Raw genomic sequence first — 26,499 nt, 5'->3', positions numbered from 1 at the left:
TAATAATAGAGATAAGATGTGAACCTTAATCCAAATTTTGTAGAAAGTACGTAATAAAAGCGCAATTCAATTGCAAAAACGCATGTTTTCATACACTTATAAAATATGGAAATGAGCCTTATAAAGTTACAAGTGAGTAGTAAACATACATTTACAATTACAACCCATGTCGAATACTGCAAAATTGTATGAATATGTTGCGACTATATGATTTGTGCATTGACATGTTTAATTTGCTTTCAGGTGCTGGAGTTGTGACTACCAGAGCCCATGTGCATTATGTTGTGACAGAACATGGAGTTGCGTACCTCTTTGGGAAGTCTCTCCGTCAGAGAGCACATGCTCTCATTAATATTGCCCACCCAAACCATCGAGAATCTCTTGAGAAAGCTGCATTTGAACGACTGAAATGCATGCCATCACCTTGAACGTTTCAAGTTTGATTTCAATAACATACCGGTATTCTTCCATCACCATTAAAAATCAGATGTTGATCGTCAAAAAATGCAAAAAGTCAGCTATAGGGGGTGAAAAACGGCAATTTACTAACTCGCTACTACAAAGTTCAGTTTCTTTAATAGTATTCATATTGCCTTATCTGATTGTAACCAGTATGAAGTAGGAAAATGATGCTCTTAGCAGTACCATTCTATTTGCCTTTGACGTAATTGTGGCAACATTGCTAAAACACTAGCACAAGTTTAGTTAAAAATCTGGAAAGTTGGCTACGTATGACAGAATCAATGGTTCTTTTGTTATTGCATTCAAGCACACTGCAGAGCTGCTGCTTTATAAGATACAGGAAATAACAAATTAGTCTCTAGAATTATAATATAGAACATCGATGGTGAATTTAGATATTCGTGAAGGCAATGATCTTTGTAACTCGTCTGTAGGAAGGTACTACACATTTTAAAATGAGTGCTGGAAACTTTGCTCATATATATATATCATTCATCACTAGGAAAGATAGCCTGTAAGAATAGGTGTATAATGGATGTAGTTTCTAATGTTGTGGATTGAAATCAAAAGTGATCGACACAGGAAATACAATTAGTGTACAAAGTTAATTAAACATGTCTCTGTAAGCGAGTAAGATAATTTAGCTATGATAGTTACTGTTCACTGTGATAGGATTGAAGTCAGAAATTAATTATTGTACATGGTATTAATTATGTAGGCACGTTCTTTTAATATATATTTGGTATTTTTATTGATGCTGTTAAATGAAAACAAACTGTTCTTTGATGACTAAATCGTTTGAGAAAATTAACAAAAAACAAAACATCGCATGTGAAGGCACTAATTTAAGCTTAATATAAATCGTTAAAATTGTAATGTCGAACTGTATGAAGCAATTTAAACGAAATGTCTACAAATAATGAATTGGAGCTGGCATGTCAGCAAACTATCCGTCAAAAATATAGTACACAAGTACTTCGAAATCTGTTGACAGTACAGTGGTCCACAGTTATTTCATTCGTAATAAATCTTACCATTTTGGAACATATCCTTAAAAACGCTATAGAAAATGAAAGTGCTTTGTATTGAAATTTCACTTTCCTTTGCTTTGCATTTAAAAATACATAAAAATGAATTATACATCTTGAGTACACAACTTTTGACACTGTATCACTTCGGAATATGTATGATAAGAACTTTCTTGTGTTAAATTTTAACGTACCTTGTTAACATGTTTCGACCTATTTTGGGTCATCTTCAGAACTGGTCGTTGTTGGTCTTGGCGCCTCTTGTTTCCTGTGAGGGTGCGTTCGTAGTGTAGAGTCAAAGAGTGTATGTGTTCTGAAATTGAGTTGTGTGTTGAGAATATCATACACAACACATCCAACCACCCCACACAACACAAAAAAGCTGCATTCCGAACTATGGTACACAGACTACTCAACATACCAATGAACCAACAGGATTACTACGAAGAACTAAACACAATAAAATACATAGTACAAGAAAACGGATACAACTCCAACATAATAGACAACATAATACATAAGACAAAACAAAACCACAAAAAACAGAAGAATACAACACAAACACAGGAACACAAAAAATACATCACACTAACATACGAAAACAAAAACACACATAAAATTGCAACCTCATTCAAGAAATTAAATTACAACATCGCATATAGAATAAACAACACTCTACAAAAACATCTCAACACACAAACAACACCAAACAAACAAATGCAACCACACAGGCGTATACAAACTCAAATGTAACACCTGCAACAACTTCTACATAGGACAGACAGGCAGATTATTTCAAATACGTTACAAAGAACACATCACAGCCATAACAAAATTACAAAACACCTCCACATATGCAGAACAAATCACAAATGCCAACCACACCTACAGAGACATCAACACAGACATGGAAATACTGCACATCCAACCAAAAATCCAAAAACTCAACACACTAGAACAATATGAAATATACAGACACACGAAAACACACCCCAAGGATATTCTCAACACACAACTCAATTTCAAAACACATACACTCTTTGACTCTACACTACGAACGCACCCTCACAGGAAACAAGAGGCGCCAAGACCAACAACGACCAGTTCTGAAGATGACCCAAAATAGGCCGAAACATGTTAACAAGGTACGTTAAAATTTAACACAAGAAAGTGCTTATCATAATATTCCGAAAAAAATGAATTGTTTGATATGGTTTTCATAATGCATTGAAAATACAGTTTTATTTAATGTTTGCATACAATTGATTAAGACCAGAAGTGCTGAATTGACGTCTTATAGTGACAGTGAGCTAAGTCTCATAAAAAAAGTAAGGAAATAAATGTCTGGCATGATACCACATACATTTCAAACTTCGAAAATAATATGTTTGGTGGAACAGTATTAATTACTGTACTATGGTTTGTCATATGCCATGAAACTTGTACACTCTCTGACAAAATTCAGTTTAATGAGTCTTACAATTTCGCACATTATTACCAGAATTGTAAAATTCAACAATTCGGAAAGTTTTCTTGAAAAAGAACGAGAGTACCCTGAAAAGTACGTAACAAACATGTTTATAATTCGGTTGAACGTCTGCATGACAACTGATAATGCTTCACATCTGTTAGAAATGAACTTGTTTTATAGTGTGTTTTGCTGAAACAATTGTTATTTTACTTTCTTTCTCAAGCATATAAAATATGTACAAATGAAAGAAGCTCTACCTCTGTCCTTATGCCTCTGTGGCATAGTGCCTAGCCATCAGTGAAAATGAATAAATTTAATGTTTGAGATAACAGAACTCAACGACAGCTGTCACAGAACACGTATATGCAACTTCTTAAAATCAGTATTGCTTAGTTAGAAATAAGATATTCAACTGTGTATGTTTTTTATATGTGCATAATTTACTGCAACGTATATATTTATAGCAATTTGAAGAGCAATACTTGTGTAGTATACTTAGATATGTTTTAATGATATTCTGTAGGCTAATTTAATTTTCAATACTTTTCAGAACTTGTTCCAAGATTCTGACAAGAAATGTCTTGGTGAACAGTCAGCATTGTCGCCCACATACTTGTAAAATGTCAGATCCAATATTATAAGCAATACCAATCGTGTACCTTTCCCTCGTCTACTTTTTTTTTTTTTAAGACATGTGCTAGTTCACGTATAAGGCTCTAAGCATTGCAGACAAAAGTTTTCTGGTTTAGGCTGTATTTGCAATTGAAACTTTTTAATACATTCCATGAAAGTTTTCTGACTAACTATTCTTGCACTAAGTTTCTTCAGCAGGATCGTTATAATATTGAAATGGTATGTTGTTTAAATTTTATACAACATACTGTTATTTTTACATGAAACTAATGTAGTGTAGACATACGTGTTTAATTTCATCCCTTATTGCTTTGTAATGGCAAAATGTCATCAGTTTTTGATAAATAAACATGTATTAAATTCTTGTTGCATCTCTTGATGGAAAAAAATATATATATTGTAGATAATTATTGAAGATTTGTGAAGAACCAAGTAAATTGAAAAATAAATATGCACAAACTCAATCTGAAAACTGATTCAAGTATCAATTGTGTAGCAGAACATATATCTGGAATCTTAAACTGAAGCTTTGAGTGTTAGTGATAAACTGCATACATTCCATCTTGTGATATTTACTGCTATGGTACTGTGGTGTTATTTTTTATTACTCTTACAAGACTTTGAGTTTTTTTGTTATTATTCACTAAAATTTAGTGCAACAGGTCTTCCATAATATGTCGATATCACAGTGTGCCTTGATCTAAAACAGCAAAAGACATCGGGGTAAAGTCAAGTTAAGATTTAACTAAAATAATATTTGTCTTCTGCAACCAGTCGGGGTGTATAAGGAAACTAATCACAATGAAATAAAAAAAAAAGTGGAAGTTCTAGAATATTTATCTACTTTTATGGAAGAGAATTAGAACACTGGCATCAACTCTATGAAGACCGGATGTTGCAGACTTAAGACGGATATACAATAGCAATTGAGTCTTTTTCATTAAGCACTACTGTACATTTTCGTTATGCATTGTTTTGGCAGTATTCATCTCAACTATGGTAGTTTATGGTCAGTAGGGCATGTGGAAGATGTTACTACAGAAAGTTTGGTATTATACACTATGGCTCCCATGACGAAATATCAGGTGACGCTGAAAGCTGCCAGTTGCAACTTGACATCCTTCTTTTTTTAATCTTTCTATTTTAAAGAATCCAGAGAAAATATTGTACATTTAAAAATTACAGAAGATTTTTGGCTGATTGTCAGAATCACATTTCGTAGATTCAAATCCTCTTGAGTGGTTATTATAAGTCCCCAAGGAAACTGAAATGTACCTTAGTAAAATCAGATAGCATTTCTCACAATAAAACTGAAATGCTGAAGATATAAGGCCACTGATAATAATCATAAGCTATCATCACAACGACCATGTTACCATCATCACTTCTGCATCATCATTAATGATTGTACTTTCATTTTCTTGTGAAACGATGGAGAAGATATTGAAATTGCACAAAGAATAGGCTATTCTTAGGCGTTTTCGATCATATTTATTCAAATAAAGGTTTTATTTAATATCTGTCTGCCCGTCCTTCAATTTGTGGCTTACAGTTCAGTTCTTATGTTTAGTTTTTGAATTAAAATTTCTGTATTTATTCAGAATTTGGTAGGCTACTAACCAACATGAATGTATATCTAGATAAAGTGTTTATGTTAATAACTCTGATAAGTACAATATGGAATTTTCTCACTGTAACTTACAATAATTAGCAGTAATTCTTTTAATTCAAATGTTCCACCTTGATGAATTTTTGGAAAACATTGAACTTTTCTCATAGCTCTTTACTGAAGATTTTAATTTATGGCCACAGTAATTTCAGTATTAAAAATTAAACAATTTTTAGATATTTTTAATTAATGGCATAATATTGTCTTCACCCTTAATGTATTAAACATAGAATTTACTAAGGATTATTCAGGCTCATGTTTACACATGGGCCCAGGCTAGTTACAAAATTTGGGAAAAGAAAAATTGAGCTGAAAATAATTTGTCGATATTTTTTTCTGTTTCGAAGATACCTGCATTAAATAATAGAGTATGTTAAATTGTTGTTATATACCACTTTTTTTCAGTTTGCTAAATATCTAAGATTTGCGTAAGTTAATTGGTGGAGGTAGCAAAATTGTTTCGATCCCATGGGCATAATTTATAGTACTATCATACTTTGTGGTACTATCTACGAGGGGGATCCAGGAAATAACGACCGTTTTGTTGTAATAATTAAAAAAAAATATATTTGATTAACAAAGTCTGTTACATAACTGAAGCTTCCTTTACTTCTCTACATAATCACCACCTACATTTAAACATTTGTCGTATCTGTTCACTAGCTTTAGAATTCCCGTGTTATACGCCTCTGCCGCCAGTTCATTAAGCCAGGTGTTCACTGTCTTCCTCAACTCTTCATCACTTCCAAAACGTGTACCACCCAGAAAGTCTTTCAGCTTAGTGAAAAGGTGAAAATCGCTAGGAGCAAGGTCTGGACTATAGGGCGGATGATCAAAGATTTCCCAACCAAATTGATCCAGCAATTCTCGAGTTGAAGCAGCAATGTGCGGGCGGGCACAGATTTTGTGGTAGCCAAGATGTTGCGACACAATTTCGCCAAGCAAACAACGAGAAATGTCAGGAAAGGCAATATGCAATTCGTCGAGTGATGTGCGCCTGTCTTGCAAGATTCTGTCGTTCACTTTAGTCTTCAGGTCTTCTGTGATGAGTGATGGGCGTCCAGGTCGAGTTTCATCGTGGACATTTGTTCGCCCATTGTTGAACATTTCGCACCATTCGAAATTTTCTCTGGCTTCCAGCCAGGTCATAAGTTGGTGATCCACCGACGTTTCGAGGATGTTCATCTTCCTCATCTTCAGGGTTAAGTGATATCTGAGGGTACCTAGCTCCTTAATTTATAGTGCCAGAGGGAGTCAGCCGAGGAGCTGTGCGCCGATTGGCTATTATTAGTGCGGACCGCGGCGAGAATGTTGCCGACGTGTCGTCTTGCTTTGTGCTTTCCGGCTGAATGACCTTGGGTCTCACGGTAGGCTCGGCGGACGAGTTCTCCGCTGAAGCCCGAGAAAATTTCGAATTATCACGTCGCCAGGAAAGCTTCAGTAGTTATTTCGCACCATTTTCTCACATTTCTTTCATTCATTACAGTATCACCATACACTTCTTTCAATTGCCGGTAAATTTCTGCAGGTTTCAAATGTCGGGCATTCAAAAATCGAATCACACTCCTCACCTCACAGTCGGCGGGATTATCAATCACGTCGTTCGTTTTGAAGTAACACAAAATGCACAATGGCGACTTGTTGCAACCAGTACTCACAACATTATGAGAACACATGTTAAGGAAGCCAGTTGACCTTCAAACAAGGAAGGGGAGTCAGCTGCGCGGCAGGTATGCGCGAACGGTCGTTATTTCCTGGATTGCCCTCGTAAATACAGGGCTGCATTAGCGTTGCCAACTAGCTGGTATTTAATGGCCGGAAATTTTGGCGAAAATACAAAATTAAAAAGTGCAAATCATTAATTTGAGACCTACACGGGATCATGAACTGTGAAACTGAGAGTGTAGTGAAATTGTAACAATAGTGAAATAGTAACTCTTGGTAGTTATATGCACTACTTGTGTGCATTTCTGTTTATTATAAAAAGTGCATTTTGGAACACTGAAGTAAGATTTCTTTTCTCAGATTATTATTATTATTATTATTATTATTATTATTATTATTATTATTATTATTATTATTATTATTATATATTCATCCAAACTTGCGTGTATAAAATGGCCGGTAATTTTGTGTACCAGATTTGGCAACCCTAGGCTGCATATATAATATTATAAAAAGGCTGCAGTGAAGTTCAACTTTATTGAAGGAGTGAAATTTATAGTTACTGTTACTGAATAGTACCGAAATTATTAAAATTAAATTTTTAATATTAGCATGACATTATCGAGAAGTGCACATAATTTGGGAGGGAAAGTTACTGTATTTTACAAAGATAATTCAGTGTCGGTTACCAAAATATGGCGTATCAGGTCCTGTATTCAAGAGTTAAAATAGACATTGGCTAGCTATTTTTATAACTTGATAAAGCATTAAATTTTAACACCTGTAGTTGAGAATGAATTAAAAGACATCATTGAGGTGCATGATGACGTCGAAAGAGAAAGTATTTTACAATACTTCCATTGTCGATATATAATATAAAATTAATGCTCCATTATGTTGCATTATTTTCTTTTGTTAAACACGGTTTAGAAATAAAGTGGTCAAAACAGGAGTTCAAAGAATTATACAGAGCATTACAGATTATAGGAAGCATGAAGTGCAGAGAAAGAGAGAAATTTAGTTTGAGAGAGAGAATTTCTGACTTGCTAATAAAAGAGCGTTCACATTTGTTTTTAAAATGCCAAGTAACAACAATGCAGTTCATTTTGCAGTTTGTAGCTTATTCTGTATTTGTAGACTTGTGTTGATCAGGCAACAATTTTATCAGTAATGACTGTATTTCGTTTATGTAGTATGTTATAAACCTCGTTTAGTTTCTTTCTGTGCTATGATGATGGCTTACATGAGAAAATTATGCCAGAAGCTACGATGTACGAGACTGTACTACACTTACAGCAGAGAACCTGCAATGCCTCTGGATAGGAAGCCTGGTTACCTTTCTGCTTATGATGCCCTGGAGTGTGCACTGGAGTCTGGTAAGAATTGGCTGTAAGCTGTATGCGGTTTTGTTCGTCCGATGTTAAAAATTTGTTTAAAGTTTAGGTACACTGTCTCAACAATTGTCAAATACAGAGAAACTCGTAAGAGGTCTCAATATTTAAAAGTAGCCTATTTAGAGAGGCTGGTCTTTGCTGTTCAAAACTAGCTAGGCCTACTGAATAAAATCGTTAATTTCCCTTCTAAAATGAACGACTCTGTACGAAAAAGATGGGAAGAATGTCACTGATGCAATGGAGTTGACACATAACATTCCTTTTCCTCTTGCATATCGCAATTTAAATATACTGTGTATATATATATATATATATATATATATATATATATATATATATATATATATTTGTTTTACGAACTCAGGATCTTCGCATTCACGTTATAGAATCACAAAACGAATAATGTAACAATGAATTTAATATTACTGTAAAAAACTAATCATTGTATCTATTGTTGTAACTGTATATGAATTGCCCATGAAGTCACTGGTTTATATGTTTAAAAAGTCCCAAAGCTGTTAAGGTGTTTTAATTTTTGAAATGTTAAGTTTTGGAAACAAAACTCGTCAATTTCTTTTCGCTGCTGTAATGTAATTAATCTTATGTGCATAATGTGTGATGTGTGTACGAATATAATATGAAATTCTAAAGTAACCTTACTTTTCTCAAAAGAGATAACTGTGACCCTTGTCCTTCACGCTCAAACTTCAGCTGTATCTTGGAAACATACATCTCTGATAGCAAGCATTCATTCAAATTTCAATTGAAAATATTTCTACTCTTTATAGTCATTGTGAAAACATTACCATAAAACAATCGTATGTTATCCATAATGGTTAAAGCATCCCAACATAAATTTTTAACCCCCATCAAGTCCTCAAGAACATAAAGTACGGTAATTGGTGTCATAATGTTGTTCTTTAACCCGAAATCCTAATTGGTATAAATTTTATTTTCGTTAAGTTACATTATTTTTTTCCCTTTCAAGAAATTTATGTAGGCTACTAACCATGAGTCACTGGAATTGAGAAATATCGCGTGTCTCATAAAGAGTGACGTGAGTGTTTCTGTTTCGTCATTAGAATTGGACAGATCACCATGCTTACGAATCCTGTCGTGGTTCTAATACATAAACAGTGATAGACCACAGTCAGTATTATGTAACTACTTGAAACAAAAAGAGAAGTTTTGTATTATACAAGCACTTTCAACCTCATTCTAACCGAACACTTCTTTCTCCATATAACGCAACAGTGGACGTCTGCTTACCTGCAAGAAACAGATGCTAATTACAGGAATCATAATTTATCAATTTGCTGCCGTTGACTGTTGCAACATCGTGATTATTAAAATATACCGTTACTTAACTTATAACCAACAAACTTTGAATTGTAAATTCATATGGTTACAATATCCCTTATAATAATTTAATACACTATTAATACTGTACTGGTATTTATTGCATCTATAAGATTAGAAATAAAAATATTCGTGTATTATTAAGACCTATAATATTATTGATTAATAGGTATGGTATGAATATATGCATATTATCATCAGTTTCAATTCAATTCACAAACATGTGTATGCCGATAATATCCAAGAAGTTGTATTTTTAAAAATATGATACAACCTCTGAAACTTAATTGAAAAAAGTCTCGTGGTGATTTCTTCGTGCAGTAGAATCAAATTAGTGTATGCTTCATGTTTTGCAGAAATATTTCCGTAACTTTTTCCACTCCAACAATGGCGACTCGAAGTCAAAGATAAAATTTAATTAAATTTTAACAGATTGATATAAGAATATTGTCAGTTCATACACAGCAATAAGAGAAGCTGTGAATTTACTTTTAAGAAAGGGTTTTGAATTAAATATAACTAGGTCTATTCTCTTAATTGTTTATGACGTCATGTTTTATCCTTATTATCATCGATTCATCATATAGCTAATTGCAACACGTTTTAGCTCCAACTGCCTTTTACTCATGAAATACATGGTACCAGTACCTACGCAAATTGATAGAAGACTGAGTGAACCTCGTGGCCATTCTGGAAATTTTGGCAGTGGGAGAATCCTATTACCACCTCAGATTGAACCCAGATATTTCCAGTTCATAGCCATTTGCTCTAGCAACTGAGCTACTCTTGCTATAAATAGTGTGTTGATATGATGCAGTCACAATTGAAGACTGGACGTGAAAAAGGCTGTAAGTGCCAAAGAAACAAACAAACCATAGAAAACAGAGCTTTCTAGTGTGGCTAGTAATGTAATATATGTTTTGCACATCCATGGGAGAAGCTAGGGCCTAAATAAAATTACAGTGGATCTTATCATTTTTCTTAGTGAGTTGAGCCAGGCACATAGACTCTTTATTTTTATGTCCAATCTTCAATTTTCAGAAAACTTGTATACTTTTTTTTTTTTACATAGGCCTAAATAACATTGTTTGCATTATTTTCATGTCACGTAAAAAACATTTTTCTGCCTGAAAAATCCAGCTGTTTGTGTAACTGTTGGTTGTTTCATCTGCACTTATAAATAGCCTGTTTATGTAGAGTGAGGGGGTGAAGAGTGGACACGGAATATTTTAGGATGTGCACTAGGCAACAAATGCATTCAAACTGACCCTGCCCTGCCCAGACAACAAACATTTACTGGTACCCCGAATCTTTCATTTTATTTAATAAAGGATAAATATCTATTTACTTATTATAAGCTTATGTTATTTAATAAAAGCAAGCATGAATAATATTTCTTAAAAATGGACGACAATAGATCAACAAAACTGACATTATGAGGAGGAGGATGTAAAGATCAAGCAACCTGTTTCATGAAGAGGAAAAAGAAGGTATCCTGGCGGTAGTGGTGGTGATGGCGTAATACATATTATTTCAAAGTATCGTATAATTTTTCACAGTGAAAACATTTAAAAATAATAATCACTAGTAATATAGCCTACTCGTATTGTACAGCTTAAAAATCTAAATATTAAAAATTCCAGTGGTTATAAAGAGCTTTGTTTTTCTAACTGTGTATATATTTTTCGATACTTAGGTGATACGGTGTTCATACAAGGTGCAGCTGCAACACCAATTCCCTTAGTCAGAGCAATGACAGATGTTGGTAAGGAAAAATGTCTCAAGAATATACATGTGTGTCATATGCATACAGAAGGGCCAGCTCCATATACAGATAAAGACTGCAAAGGTAAAATAATTCACTGCTTTATCAGCTAAGAAAAGAATCTCTTAAATTTGATATATAAGTAATTCAAGTTGTTTAGGGGGTTGAGGGTTGATGTATCTTAACGGTATATACCTACATTCTGTCCCCTACTACATCTCTGTTTTCGTTTTAACACTTCCATCAAAATGCAGCAGTAGTACTCGTAGATTTCACCTGTATTTCGGAGATAAAAAAGGATGCATCGAGGACATAGTCATAAAAATAAATGAATAATTAAATCTTTTAGGGAATTACAGCCTATCAACCGTGTCTTAATTTTAATATCTTCAACATTTTGAAACTCTGCTAATGGCTTCATTGCCAGATGCAAGGCACTAAACAACAACATTTTGAAACTACGATAGGCGATTTTCAAGAAAATAACTAGTCCTACTTTTTTTTTTTTTTTTTTTTAATGATTTGCTGTTGTCTATAGTGATTTATTTGATATGTTTATGTACAAATTGTGTAAATTATCCTTAATTATTTTCTGTTCACAAGAACTATGAAACAGAAATATGAATTATACTTATATTGTACCATCAATGTAAGTGAATAAAAATTTCTAAGTGAAAAATGTATTCTAATTAAAACCAGATTAGTACATCAGTGAATTCTACTTATGGCAATTGATTTGGTGTTGTGGTGTTGTTGCAAGAACTGTGTACACTGTTTCATCAATATAAGAGAAAACCAGTGTTTACCTACTTAGACATAACACGTGGAGCAAGTCCTCTGCAATAGTCAAGCATCAAGTTTAGATAGAGCATGAAAGTCAAGGGATATAATGGACAGTAAAAAAAAAAAAAAAAAAAAAAAAATCAATCATACCGGAATGGGTATTTAAGAATTAATTTTATTTCCTAGAATATACCGGTATGTATAAGATACAAAAATAAATAAGTGAATAAATAAATAAATGAAAGAAAAAATAATTAATTAATTATTACTTTAAACTCTCCAGCGATATAGTCTTAATATTTGTGCTGCTTTCATGATGTTGAATAATATTTACTTTGTCAGAAATACTCAGACATGAACGTGTTTATGACATGATGCCTTACCAATATGCAAAGGCTTGGATTCTCACCGTAACAGACTACGTTGTACTGTTTTGCTACTTTCTTTAGACTCAAACGGATTCTACTAAATCAGTGGAGCAGTGCATTAGTTCTGATGTCTCGACACCTTAAGAAAGGTCAAGAAATTTCGAAGTTTATTTCTCTCTGTGTAGTATAAATTATTCAATTTTTTAAATATTGCTATATGTTTCCTTTCCATCGATGCTAACGATTTGTGGTTTTATGCTTAAATTTAAAATTCTGAAGAATAATTTAGGGTTACTACTAACCATGCCTTGAGATTTCCTGAGTGAAATACAATCACTTCTACGTTTTCACTTTTCATCATCTCTATCCTAAGACATGATTAGGTATTCCTGTTTTGCAAAGAAATATACACATCTTTCGATAACATCTGCACAGTTCTGTGTGGAGGAATTCAGCAACAGTTGTGAAAATAAAGAATGTGACAATATCTCCTTTATTCATTGTGCATGATGCAAAATCTGCTTGTGTTTCAGTCATTCATTTGGTTCTTCCCATTTTTCTTATGAATTCATACAATAAACTACGAATACGTGAATCCCATAGCCCTTATTATACAACATTATTTAAGACAAATACACGAAAATCTCGTAATGAATAGGCCATTTGTTATCTCGTGAAACCTACCTGCACCTGAGGGGAAGCAGAAAGTGGACTCCCTCCTTTGCTACGCTTCTACTCGCAGCTAGCTAGCTCCCTTACCCCCACCATAATGTTCGTACTGTAAGCTACGGTTCACATGTGTATTTGGTTTCACAAGATAACGAATAACCTATACCAGTAAAAGATTTATACGGTTATTCGTTTGTGAACCTATCTTTAATGCTGCAATGTACACTTCAAAAACCTTTTTTTTTATCCTAATCTGACAATGACTGCTGAACACATATTGTGAAATATGATTTGTAGCAACAGAGAAAAAGAATAGATTTAATGTTGCTTTTATTATCAGGCAAGTGATTAAATTATTAACTCTCATTGCACAATCAGTTTTGTACTGTGTACCTAGTAGAAATTTTGTTAGGATATTTACCTTAATGTTTGTTGTTTCCCCTTAAAACTCAGGTAATACACCCTCCTCTTAATATTACCATTTTATCGCTAAGAAAACCAGAAATTCTATTTGAATGGAACACTTTACACTATATTTAAAACTAATTTTTTATATCTTACAGTTTGTATTGGTAGCTAATATTTTGTAAATTAGTTTTTCTTCGCAATATTTTCCACTATATAACATTTTAAGGGAGATTTCAACTTGAAGATGTGGAATGTTTACTTATAAGAGTATTTCTTCCTATTCCCTGGCCTCGCTTATTTTGCTAAATAAATCAATAAATGACATCTGTATTACATGGATATAGATTCGATTGATTCTGAAATCACTTATACATCATTACCAAATCTGTCTCATTGATAATATTATTTCTGATCAGTTGAGGATGATGTACTATACATACTATCTACTGTAATAATCTCCTCAATGTTAAACTAAATCATAAGCCTTTGCCACTTTGTAGCATTGACTTTGGTTTCATTGTAATACCTATATATTTTCCGTGATTAAAATAATTGCTTCAAATCTCAAAAAAATAAATGTTAGGCTTCAGTTCACATGAACTTGATAAATAGTTTATTGGTATTTTGCAGTACAGTAATAAAAAACAAACACTAAAATAAAACTCGGATTTATCTGCTGTTTTTTTTTTCCTTACTTAAATTCTTCCAGAGATATTTCACAGTTACTCATTCTTCATGGGAGCTAATGTTCGAAGTTCGGTAGCGGAAGGAAATGCTGATTCTGTGCCGATATTTTTGTCACAAATTCCTGTTATGTTCTACCGCAAGATATTTAAACCTGCCATTTCTCTTATTCATGTAAGTATGCAATGTATATAACTAATATTTACCAACGAATTCTGTCTTACGAGGAGAAAACCGTCGTTAAAATTAGTGTATGGTCTGTTGGATGAATAAATGTTATGAACCCTATTTTTAAATAATATGAAATGTACCAGTAAATATTATTGAAGTCAGAATTGTATTTCATATTTATTTCAGAATAATTTTGTAATTCCAGTACCACATAATCTAGCAACGTTTCAGAATAACCAGAATCTTCAAATTTTCCAAAATTCTTTCGAAATGACAGATTAGGACTATGAGTACATGATTCACATCTCAAATCATTAGGGTTTGAAATGTTCGTAGGGTTTTCATAGATTCACAATTGCACTCATAATAACACAGAATAAAACCAATTGAAGACAAAACCAATTGTGTAAAAGAATAAATTTGCGGGAAAAAGAAACACAGTTGCCACACACAAATACAAAGTCATTAAAATATAAAGCTGCCACATATAAGACATGTGTCCTGGGGAAATGACACTACACTGGCCCATTATCACTTTACAATTTCTTCCCTACTCTACTCTCCTCGAGTTCCCTCTCCATTTCTTCTTTTCTTTCTTCAGTTCCATATTTCTTTTCTGTTTTGGTGTTTCCTTTCTTCCTAGATTTCTTGACTGTTGTATTTCTTCTTTTCTCTTTTCATTTTACCTTTTTTCCTTCGTTTCTTGATTGCTCTATTTCTTCTTTTTCTTTATGTTTTCACCTTGGCATCTCTCAGTGCAGTCCCTACCCGGAGATCCAATTGAGGGACTATTTTACCTCCGGAGAATTTTACACTGAGGGACTCCATGAATATAAACAGTGAAAAATATAGTGGGACTGCGTTGGTGGTAATGCATCTTATGTGGGTACGTTTTTGTTATTTGTTAGCTTAAACAAGTTTAAGCCCCCTCACCACAACAAGGTGGGTACCCACGAGAGGGAACAAGAGCCAGAACAGGTCACATTGTCACACAATTGTACCTACACTGATTTCACATTTCTGATAAACCTACTTGTCTGTGGTGTAATAATCATGATGAAGATCTGGAACACATTCTTCTATACTGTCCATCCATAAACCACAAAAGAAGTCAATTAAAATCATCAGTACCAGTTGCAGAAGACACAGCCCTGCAGTATATATTGACTACACCCCACCTCTGGCTACTAGCAACAGGCATCTATAATGAACACCGATCAAAATACCCCTCATTTCTCTTGAAAAACAACAACTGAATAGACTACAGTGAACTATACTGGACTTTATGTTGTCAGCAAACAGCTGGATACATTAAGAAGATTGATTTATGTTTTCGGCTTCTTTCTACATTTCTTGATTTCTCCATTTTTCCTTCCTACATTTCTTTATTTCTTGATTTATTTTCTTATTTCCTTTTTATTTTCCTTTTTCTTTTCTTTTTTTCTTTTTACTTTCTTTCTCCATTTCTTAATTTCTCTATTCATGGAGGAGTTTGAAAGGCAAAGTGTTTCGCACAGATTTGCACACATTAGAAGAACACCAGACTAATATTGAGTATAAATAAGAATTTCAATTGATGAACATGGATGAATGATAAAACATATACTCGCGATGACAAGCTTGTATAGGGGCGAAAAGACGACACTTTCAACTATAAGGTAGTTTCACAATCCTTTTGCATCTGCCATTGTAGGCAGTATTTTACCGGCAGATGCTCAACTGTCACCTGGGAGCCAGATCCTGTGCTACGGCAGCCATATATTTTAAGGCCCTATTTAAAACAAGTATTTCAGCTTTAAAAGGCATGATGGGGCCGATAAGCTAACACAGTAGTAATTAAAGTTTTATCAATACCGTCAATGCTTATCCATTTAACAAATTTACTGGTTTTACAATAATTTGTTACATTTTTTTTATTTTTAACGTTTTCGGCTTTATTAAGCCATCTTCAGAAGAGTTTATGCCCATATGTATGGGATTGGTACATGTGCATACAATACAAATAAATAAACCAATAAACATAACACACTATGAAAGTAATTGGACATATGGGAAAGTTAAAACATCACTGTGCTAAAACTGGCAATATAAGCCATAATCTGGGTTATTAAAATTGTTACATGCTAAGTTTAAATTAAAATACAATTGTAATTAAAACATGTTGGTATCTGTGTTGGATTCCAGATCTGACAGAGGCTTGATGAGGCAAAATCATGAGTGTTGCGGAGCTATCCTTGTAGTTGCTGAAGGAGGCAAGACAGTAACTACAAGGATAGCTCTGCAACACTCATGATTTTGCCTCATCAAGCCTCTGTCAGATCTGGAATCCAACACAGATACCAACATGTTTTAATTACAATTGTATTAAACTTAGCATGTAACAATTTTAATAAACCAGATTACGGCTTATATTGCCAGTTTTAGCACAGTGATGTTTTAACTTTCCCATATGTCCAATTACTTTCATAGTGTGTTATGTTTATTGGTTTATTTATTTGTATTGTATGCACATGTACCAATCCCATACATATGGGCATAAACTCTTCTGAAGATGGCTTAATAAAGCCGAAAACGTTAAAAATCAAATAAATGTAACAAATTATTGTAAAACCAGTAAATTTGTTAAATGGATAAGCATTGACGGTATTGATAAAACTTTAATTACTAAAGTATTTCAACATTTTTAAAAAGTATGTTACCTTTCCATAATTCTGTATATAAATTTAGTGCAAGTTAGAATTTGTATATTGCAGGTCACACCTCCTGATTGTCATGGTTACTGCAGTCTTGGGACTAGTGTTGATTGTGTACGTGCTGCTCTTATACACAGCAAAACAATCATTGGTAATTTCTCATTTCTGCTCTAATAGAAGTAGAATTTGATGTTACTATGTAATGATTAAGAGCTTCGTTACAAACATTTTGATGAATATTTAAATATTTATATAGTCACAATCATGCCATGGTATGAAAGAAAAATTTCACAACCTCGAGCGGGATTCGAACCTGCGACTTCCTGTACTCCAGTCAGGCGCTCTACCAACTGAGCTATCGAGTTCGTTTCACGCCAAAGGTTTGAAATTCTCCTCTCATACTGGCGACTCTGTTATAGAGTACTGTCCATAGCGTCTGATCTAGTCAGCACTGCTTATGGGTGGAAAGAAACATTGTAAATGTAAACTTCATCTTACGATGTTGGATGACGTATATACGTCCGTTGATGTGACATATTAATGAATATTTAAATACTTATATAGTCATAATCATGCACAGTCATCCAACATCGTAAGATGAAGTAAACATTTTGCATTTTTCAAATTATATATTAATTATATCTCTCTCTTATGCCAGATCTGCATCTATTAATATTAAATTTAAGGTAACATGTTTATTACTGACAAGTTAATCCAACAGAATTCATTTGATATGCCAAATTAACTGTGAGAACAAAAATATCTAGATTTATTTTAACATATTAATTCAGCAGATATTAGTAAATGAAGACTTAGCTTTACTGATTATAAAAATGAATTATTTTACTCATTTTATTAACATCAGAAAAAAATGTTTAAATTAGCAGAGTAGTGAAAAATAAAAGTACAGAATTTTAAATTCGAACTTGCATAAAAAAATAGTAACACTACTAATTTTCAGTTAGTTAATGAGTGTTGTAATGCTTCTCATTCTTACATTGAATACAGCATTAAATTAAACTATCATCTCTTTCTGTCACATTACGTTACTGGTAAGCGACCACTGAATATACGTATTATATTTTATACTTTTATGTCTAATAGAAATTCAACTGAGATCGTAACAGGCCATTTGGCCTAATACTTGAAGGAAATAAGAAGAAGAAGAAGATGTCTAATAGAATCGATAAAAATAAATTTTAAGTTGGTATATTTGTCAGAATATTGAAGAGGTACAATGAAAGATATGTCAGTGAGAAACCGTTTTGTTTATGATTTAAGGAACACCAGCGAGAAAAAATTCAGAGCATTTTGAAAGGTATTTTTGAAAGCTGGAGCATCACTAATTTTACTTATATTATTTCCACACTCATTGCTGTCATTACTTTTATTACGTGAACACTGATCGATATTATCATTCATTTTACTTTCACTATTGTAATTAGTTGTATTACATAATACGGAAGATCATCAGTTTCTGAATGCCATTTTCATTTTTAGTAACTTGGAAAAAAAATGCTCTATTTATGCGTCACATTACCTAAATATGTACTTTCTGTTAATCTTCTGATTTAGTTTTGACTGTTTTCTAAATTCGGCTCCACTTAATCTTCTTTGCATTCCAACTTAATAATTTATGACTTTTATAATCTATCAATCACAATATCCCACATTTAAGCATATCATAACTTGTGTACTAGTTAATTTTAACTGTTAAAATTAATAATACTGTACTTATTTGTCACGAGAATAAAATGACATATCATAACTTGTGCACTAGTTAATTTTAACTGTTAAAATTAATAATACTGTACTTATTTGTCACAAGAATAAAATGACATATCATAACTTGTGCACTAGTTAATTTTAACTGTTAAAATTAATAATACTGTACTTATTTGTCACAAGAATAAAATGACATATCATAACTTGTGCACTAGTTAATTTTAACTGTTAAAATTAATAATACTGTACTTATTTGTCACGAGAATAAAATGACATATCATAACTTGTGCACTAGTTAATTTTAACTGTTAAAATTAATAATACTGTACTTATTTGTCACGAGAATAAAATGACATATCATAACTTGTGCACTAGTTAATTTTAACTGTTAAAATTAATAATACTGTACTTATTTGTCACAAGAATAAAATGACATATCATAACTTGTGCACTAGTTAATTTTAACTGTTAAAATTAATAATACTGTACTTATTTGTCACAAGAATAAAATGACATATCATAACTTGTGCACTAGTTAATTTTAACTGTTAAAATTAATAATACTGTACTTATTTGTCACGAGAATAAAATGACATATCATAACTTGTGCACTAGTTAATTTTAACTGTTAAAATTAATAATACTGTACTTATTTGTCACGAGAATAAAATGACATATCATAACTTGTGCACTAGTTAATTTTAACTGTTAAAATTAATAATACTGTACTTATTTGTCACAAGAATAAAATGACATATCATAACTTGTGCACTAGTTAATTTTAACTGTTAAAATTAATAATACTGTACTTATTTGTCACGAGAATAAAATGACATATCATAACTTGTGCACTAGTTAATTTTAACTGTTAAAATTAATAATACTGTACTTATTTGTCACAAGAATAAAATGACATATCATAACTTGTGCACTAGTTAATTTTAACTGTTAAAATTAATAATACTGTACTTATTTGTCACGAGAATAAAATGACATATCATAACTTGTGCACTAGTTAATTTTAACTGTTAAAATTAATAATACTGTACTTATTTGTCACAAGAATAAAATGACATATCATAACTTGTGCACTAGTTAATTTTAACTGTTAAAATTAATAATACTGTACTTATTTGTCACAAGAATAAAATGACATATCATAACTTGTGCACTAGTTAATTTTAACTGTTAAAATTAATAATACTGTACTTATTTGTCACGAGAATAAAATGACATATCATAACTTGTGCACTAGTTAATTTTAACTGTTAAAATTAATAATACTGTACTTATTTGTCACAAGAATAAAATGACATATCATAACTTGTGCACTAGTTAATTTTAACTGTTAAAATTAATAATACTGTACTTATTTGTCACGAGAATAAAATGACATATCATAACTTGTGCACTAGTTAATTTTAACTGTTAAAATTAATAATACTGTACTTATTTGTCACAAGAATAAAATGACATATCATAACTTGTGCACTAGTTAATTTTAACTGTTAAAATTAATAATACTGTACTTATTTGTCACGAGAATAAAATGACATATCATAACTTGTGCACTAGTTAATTTTAACTGTTAAAATTAATAATACTGTACTTATTTGTCACGAGAATAAAATGACATATCATAACTTGTGCACTAGTTAATTTTAACTGTTAAAATTAATAATACTGTACTTATTTGTCACGAGAATAAAATGACATATCATAACTTGTGCACTAGTTAATTTTAACTGTTAAAATTAATAATACTGTACTTATTTGTCACGAGAATAAAATGACATATCATAACTTGTGCACTAGTTAATTTTAACTGTTAAAATTAATAATACTGTACTTATTTGTCACAAGAATAAAATGACATATCATAACTTGTGCACTAGTTAATTTTAACTGTTAAAATTAATAATACTGTACTTATTTGTCACGAGAATAAAATGACATATCATAACTTGTGCACTAGTTAATTTTAACTGTTAAAATTAATAATACTGTACTTATTTGTCACGAGAATAAAATGACATATCATAACTTGTGCACTAGTTAATTTTAACTGTTAAAATTAATAATACTGTACTTATTTGTCACGAGAATAAAATGACATATCATAACTTGTGCACTAGTTAATTTTAACTGTTAAAATTAATAATACTGTACTTATTTGTCACGAGAATAAAATGACATATCATAACTTGTGCACTAGTTAATTTTAACTGTTAAAATTAATAATACTGTACTTATTTGTCACGAGAATAAAATGACATATCATAACTTGTGCACTAGTTAATTTTAACTGTTAAAATTAATAATACTGTACTTATTTGTCACGAGAATAAAATGACATATCATAACTTGTGCACTAGTTAATTTTAACTGTTAAAATTAATAATACTGTACTTATTTGTCACAAGAATAAAATGACATATCATAACTTGTGTACTAGTTAATTTTAACTGTTAAAATTAATAATACTGTACTTATTTGTCACAAGAATAAAATGACATATCATAACTTGTGCACTAGTTAATTTCAACTGCCAAGATTTATAATACTTATTTGTCGCAAGAATAAAATGAAATGAAACGACAAGTATTGGAAACTGTTAGAAGTTCATGAAGTTAATCAACAATGGGATGGTTTTGAAACTACAATAAAGAATATGTTATCAACAGTGGAAGAAGATAAATATTGAACAGAAATATACCTAAATTCGCAACTTTAAATTTAAATAATAAATCGTATTTTTTTCTGACCAAATGAACTCTTTAAATTTCAGGTATTTAATCAATAAATTGCTGATGTTAGCATACATTAGGTGTTATTTTGCTTTAAAAGAACATGAGCAATCATGTAACAAGGGGCTTACACGTTTTTATTCTGCGACTCACGTGCAACAATATATAGGTAGTCTTGACTGGTATATTATAATCAGACAACCGTACTTTCTGTTACATATTACTTAAATACCTGTTGTTTGGATATATATGGGTAGAAAGTAATATAAAATGCTTGTATCATATGCGCGAGTGCATTAAATTTCTCAAATTTTCACAGCTGAAGTACAGAAAAAAAATTCTCTCTGGTACCGGGACCCGAACCCGGGTTTTCAGCTCTACATGCTGACGCTTTATCCACTAAGCTACACCGGATTCTAGTTTCGATGCCAGATTGAATCTCTCTCAGTTTAACTTCTATGTCTCTGTTCCCCTTTGGTGGTCTACCCTCATGTACTGTGTCACAGAATATGTGACAGTGGCACAATGTCCAACACTATGTACAGAGGTGCACTCATTATGAGTGACTAAGTGGCCGGGATCTGACGGAACAAGGCGAGAAAGGTAGAACTTAAACTGAGAAGGATTCAATCTGGCGTCAGACCTGGAATCTGGTGTAGCTTAGTGGATAAAATCCCGGCGCCGGAGAGAATTTTTCTCCGTCCCATTACTCTTTCATCGTATGATGACGCAGAATATCTGCATGGAAATATCATATGTACTTCGGTACATTAAAATAATATATATGATATGCGTAAATCACTTCGTGAATTAAGACTGCGCTTATTCCGTCGGATCCCGGCCAACTAGTCACTCATAACGAGTGCACCTCAGCACATGTGTGGACTTCGGTCCTACGTTCATAGAAATCTATGACGTAGTGCGGAGGGCGGCCACTAGAGGGAACCCAAGAGTTGGAACTTAAATCTGAGACGATTCTATCCGACGCCGGGGTGGTATCCGGTGTGGCTTAGTGGATAAAGCATCAGCACGTAGAGCTGAAAACCCGGGTTCAAATCCCGGCGCCGGAGAGAATTTTTCTCCGTCCCATTACTCTTTCATCGTATGATGACGCAGAATATCTGCATGGAAATATCATATGTACTTCGGTACATTAAAATAATATATATGATATGCGTAAATCACTTCGTGAATTAAGACTGCGCTTATTCCGTCGGATCCCGGCCAACTAGTCACTCATAACGAGTGCACCTCAGCACATGTGTGGACTTCGGTCCTACGTTCATAGAAATCTATGACGTAGTGCGGAGGGCGGCCACTAGAGGGAACCCAAGAGTTGGAACTTAAATCTGAGACGATTCTATCCGACGCCGGGGTGGTATCCGGTGTGGCTTAGTGGATAAAGCATCAGCACGTAGAGCTGAAAACCCGGGTTCAAATCCCGGCGCCGGAGAGAATTTTTCTCCGTTCCATTACTCTTTCATCGTATGATGACGCAGAATATCTGCATGGAAATATCATATGTACTTCGGTAAATTAAAATAATATATTAGTGGATAAAGGTCAGCATGTAGAGCTGAAAACCCGGGTCTGGGTCTCATTGCCAGAGAGAATTTTTCTCCATTCTACCTATTCTTTACCATAGGGTAATGCAGAATTCCTGCACGGAAATATATATACTTCGGTATACGTCATAGTTATAGAAAAATTGCTAGTACCAAAAATTTGCCACCCCAAGCCATGACCCATGTTGGTCTATGCCTAAATAGAGTCCTGCATAGCTGTCTTCTAACATTTGACACCAGCACACTCTTCTAACCCATACTACAGTGTCAGAATGAGATGCATTATACAGTAGTATCCTGAAGTGTGTAATTTATAAACACTGTTTTTTTTTATACATCTTGATTACACAACTTTTAACACTATATCACTTCGTAATATATATACTTTATATTCCGAACCATTTTTGTATCTCACTTTTGTGCTCGAGTTCAAACAAATACTGGGTGTTCATTTCAAAGTGTGTCATGACGTCACTGTTGATGAGTCAGCGATTTGAAGCTAGTTTCAGCTTTTATGTCAGAGAAGTTGCCTATTATTCAAGGCGTTCAATCTGAACTTGAGAACGTGTACAGTATAACTTGAACGTCGTAGCTACAGATGGCGATCTGTTCGGTCTGTGTGCTACCATAACCTCTTTCGAACTGTGTTTTGCGCGGTTAAGTCGTACGCAGGGTATTTGTTATTATCGGTTGCGTACCACAACATTCCACAATACAAATCAAATGCTCTGTGTCCATGTTGACCTTCGAAATTAATGTCAACAAATACGTAAGTAATCGTCTTAACCCTCTCCCCATATTTCGACAGTAAGAAAAAAACCCACCTCAGTACATATTTCGAAACAGTTCATAGTCCTGCCACTATTGGTGTTACCATACGTATCGGTAAGTACTCTTCAGAATGAACGCCATACTTGCTAGGCACCTTCTCTGGCACATAGGTAATACGCCTCTGCAGAAGTGTAGGAAGATTGAATTCTATAGACTCATCGGCTAGCCACATGATGGCATACAGCGACCCATGACACACTTTGAACTGAACACCCAGTACTTTTTCGCACTTGTAAACAGTAATGCTAATACAAATAGGCATTCTTACTTGTCTAATTAGTTTTATTCAGCAGAAAATTATCTTTCTGTTTATATATTTCTTACAGCACTTGTGAACCCACAGATGCCGAGGACATTTGGTGATTCTGTAATTCATGAATCACATTTTGATTATGCTGTTGAAGGAGATAGTCGAATTGTTACTGTCAAAGCAAAAGCTCCGAATGAGGCTGAAAGTAAAATAGGAAGGACAATAGCCCAAAACTTGGTAGATGATGGAGCAACTCTTCAAATGGGTATAGAGCTATAGACATAGACTGTATAATGTATGTGGGACTCTTTTCTTAAGGGTAAAATGCGTCCAAGGTACTGTATGTAGCTGATCAGTGGTCACTCACCTACAAAGGAAATTATTCGACCATGCACTTACTTTGCCTTCAGCTCCTGTTGCATTTTATAAAATACTGAAATATTACAGGAATAAAATGCTTTTAAAATTGTGCATCTTACATAAATTAGCAGAACAGAAGTGGTGTAAGTCAAAAATGGGTAATGAGGGTTAAAGTAAACATTCTGTAAAATACAGTGCAAAGTAGCAATTAATATTAAATTTATTGAAACTGTTAGTAGTCAGTGGATAGCAAGAAGGACATATTAACTGCTACTTTGCGCTGTATTTTACAGAATTTTTACTTTAAACCTCATTACCCAATTTTGACTTACACAACTTTTGCTCTGAATGGCTCAAATAGTTGTGATCTTTAAACAGTGGCCAATTCTTCCTACGTGCTAAGCGTTCTGCATATGGCAAGTAATTTTAGAATATAAATACACATTACTTGTAAATATTAAATAAGTACTAGAATTGACTGTTGCAGAAAGAGCAGATGTCACCATTTTTGGCAACATGAGTTTAGATTTTTATTGAATTAATTCCTATGAACCAGTGTGTACCGAACTTTTTAAAGGTGCGATCCAGTTTGTGACCCTCCACTACCATACGGGTACTTAACCCCACTGGAAAAATATAAATCCCTGTAAAATCGATAATTTTACTCAAAACAAATGGATACCATCCAACTTCTAATGTACTAGTACCTTCAATAGGAGAAATTGGAATATGCAAACCAATTTTCTAATTCTCTTTGGTTTCTTAGCCTGGCCTTCCTTGCTGATACATTTAAACACTTTGGATAGTAGTGGTTTGCAAGGCAACAATGTTAACATAATGGATGGATGTATATTCAAAACAACACTGACAACGCTTAGTGCAGGATGGCAAACTGATCATTTTTCAAGAGGTACCCATGTTTGGAAATGCATGGTGTGGGCGCTATGGGGCATCGAAGTTTGAGAATGGTTCAGATATGGTGATGGGTGTGCATTCCACATTTCATCAAAAAACTCAACAAGAGCGTCACATCATGGTTATGTGCTCAGTATTTCAGTCGCTGTGTGGATTTGTGCAATAAGGTTCTCCTCTGGTGTTACAGGAGTAGCATACACCATACTCTTCATAGTACCCCACAGAGAAGAGACAAGAGGTGTAAAATCTGGTGACCGTGGTGGCCATGGTACAGACCCCCCCCTCCCCTCTACTAATCCATCCATTTGGATATGTGGAATGCAGGTGGTGTTGCATATTTGCATGAAAGTGAGCTGTCAACAACGTTACTGCACTGGTACACAACACAAACTACCCAATTAGAATGCGAACCATGGATTATTGAGGGATGTGGCGCATGCGCAGGGAAGTTATTACAGGCAGTTCGTCCATCCACATTACGCTGATGGCTAATGGGTTGCATAACTGTTAGGACCAAAAAATAATCCGAAGAAACTTTGACACCCTATAGCACCCAAACCATGCATTTCCGGACATTGGTTCCCTCATGAAAAATGATCAATTTGCCGTCCTGCACAACATACTAAACGTTGTTACTGTTGTTTTGTGTCACTTTGTATATTAGGAAATACTCGTTGAAATATGTAGTCACAGAAAAAAAAAAAATGGCCGACTTTTGAAGATTTGAAGATCTTGCCACAGTCTAGTATATACAGTCGCGAAGCTTAATACGTAGTAAATATGCAAACATTGATTGTTGCTCACCACTAGGATCGCTAATATCGCCTCATTACAGGCAATGCAAAATAGTACCGTCACAGTCTATTGTTTCTAGCACCCTCAAA

The 26,499-nt window shown here is 33.3% G+C and overlaps 2 protein-coding genes across 2 annotated transcripts in view; both read left to right on the top strand.

Moving 5' to 3' along the window:
- The window catches only part of LOC138697702 (4-hydroxybutyrate coenzyme A transferase), a 112,666-nt gene extending 108,707 nt beyond the window's left edge, over positions 1–3,959 (top strand). Inside the window, exon 9 of the mRNA XM_069823175.1 lies at positions 244–3,959. Coding sequence (XP_069679276.1) covers positions 244–428 — 185 coding nt within the window. The 3' untranslated portion in view covers positions 429–3,959. The remainder of the gene's footprint in view (positions 1–243) is intronic.
- A 155-nt stretch (positions 3,960–4,114) lies between these two features.
- The window catches only part of LOC138697704 (4-hydroxybutyrate coenzyme A transferase-like), a 32,889-nt gene continuing 10,504 nt past the window's right edge, over positions 4,115–26,499 (top strand). Inside the window, exons 1-5 of the mRNA XM_069823179.1 lie at positions 4,115–8,304; positions 11,378–11,530; positions 14,384–14,532; positions 17,283–17,373; positions 24,417–24,605. Of these exons, the coding sequence (XP_069679280.1) occupies positions 8,157–8,304; positions 11,378–11,530; positions 14,384–14,532; positions 17,283–17,373; positions 24,417–24,605 (730 nt within the window). The 5' untranslated portion in view covers positions 4,115–8,156. The remainder of the gene's footprint in view (positions 8,305–11,377; positions 11,531–14,383; positions 14,533–17,282; positions 17,374–24,416; positions 24,606–26,499) is intronic.

The sequence above is a fragment of the Periplaneta americana genome, chromosome 4 (assembly GCF_040183065.1).
Source record: "Periplaneta americana isolate PAMFEO1 chromosome 4, P.americana_PAMFEO1_priV1, whole genome shotgun sequence".
Taxonomy (NCBI): Eukaryota; Metazoa; Arthropoda; class Insecta; order Blattodea; family Blattidae; genus Periplaneta; species Periplaneta americana.
This window is presented reverse-complemented; position numbering and strand designations above follow the sequence as displayed.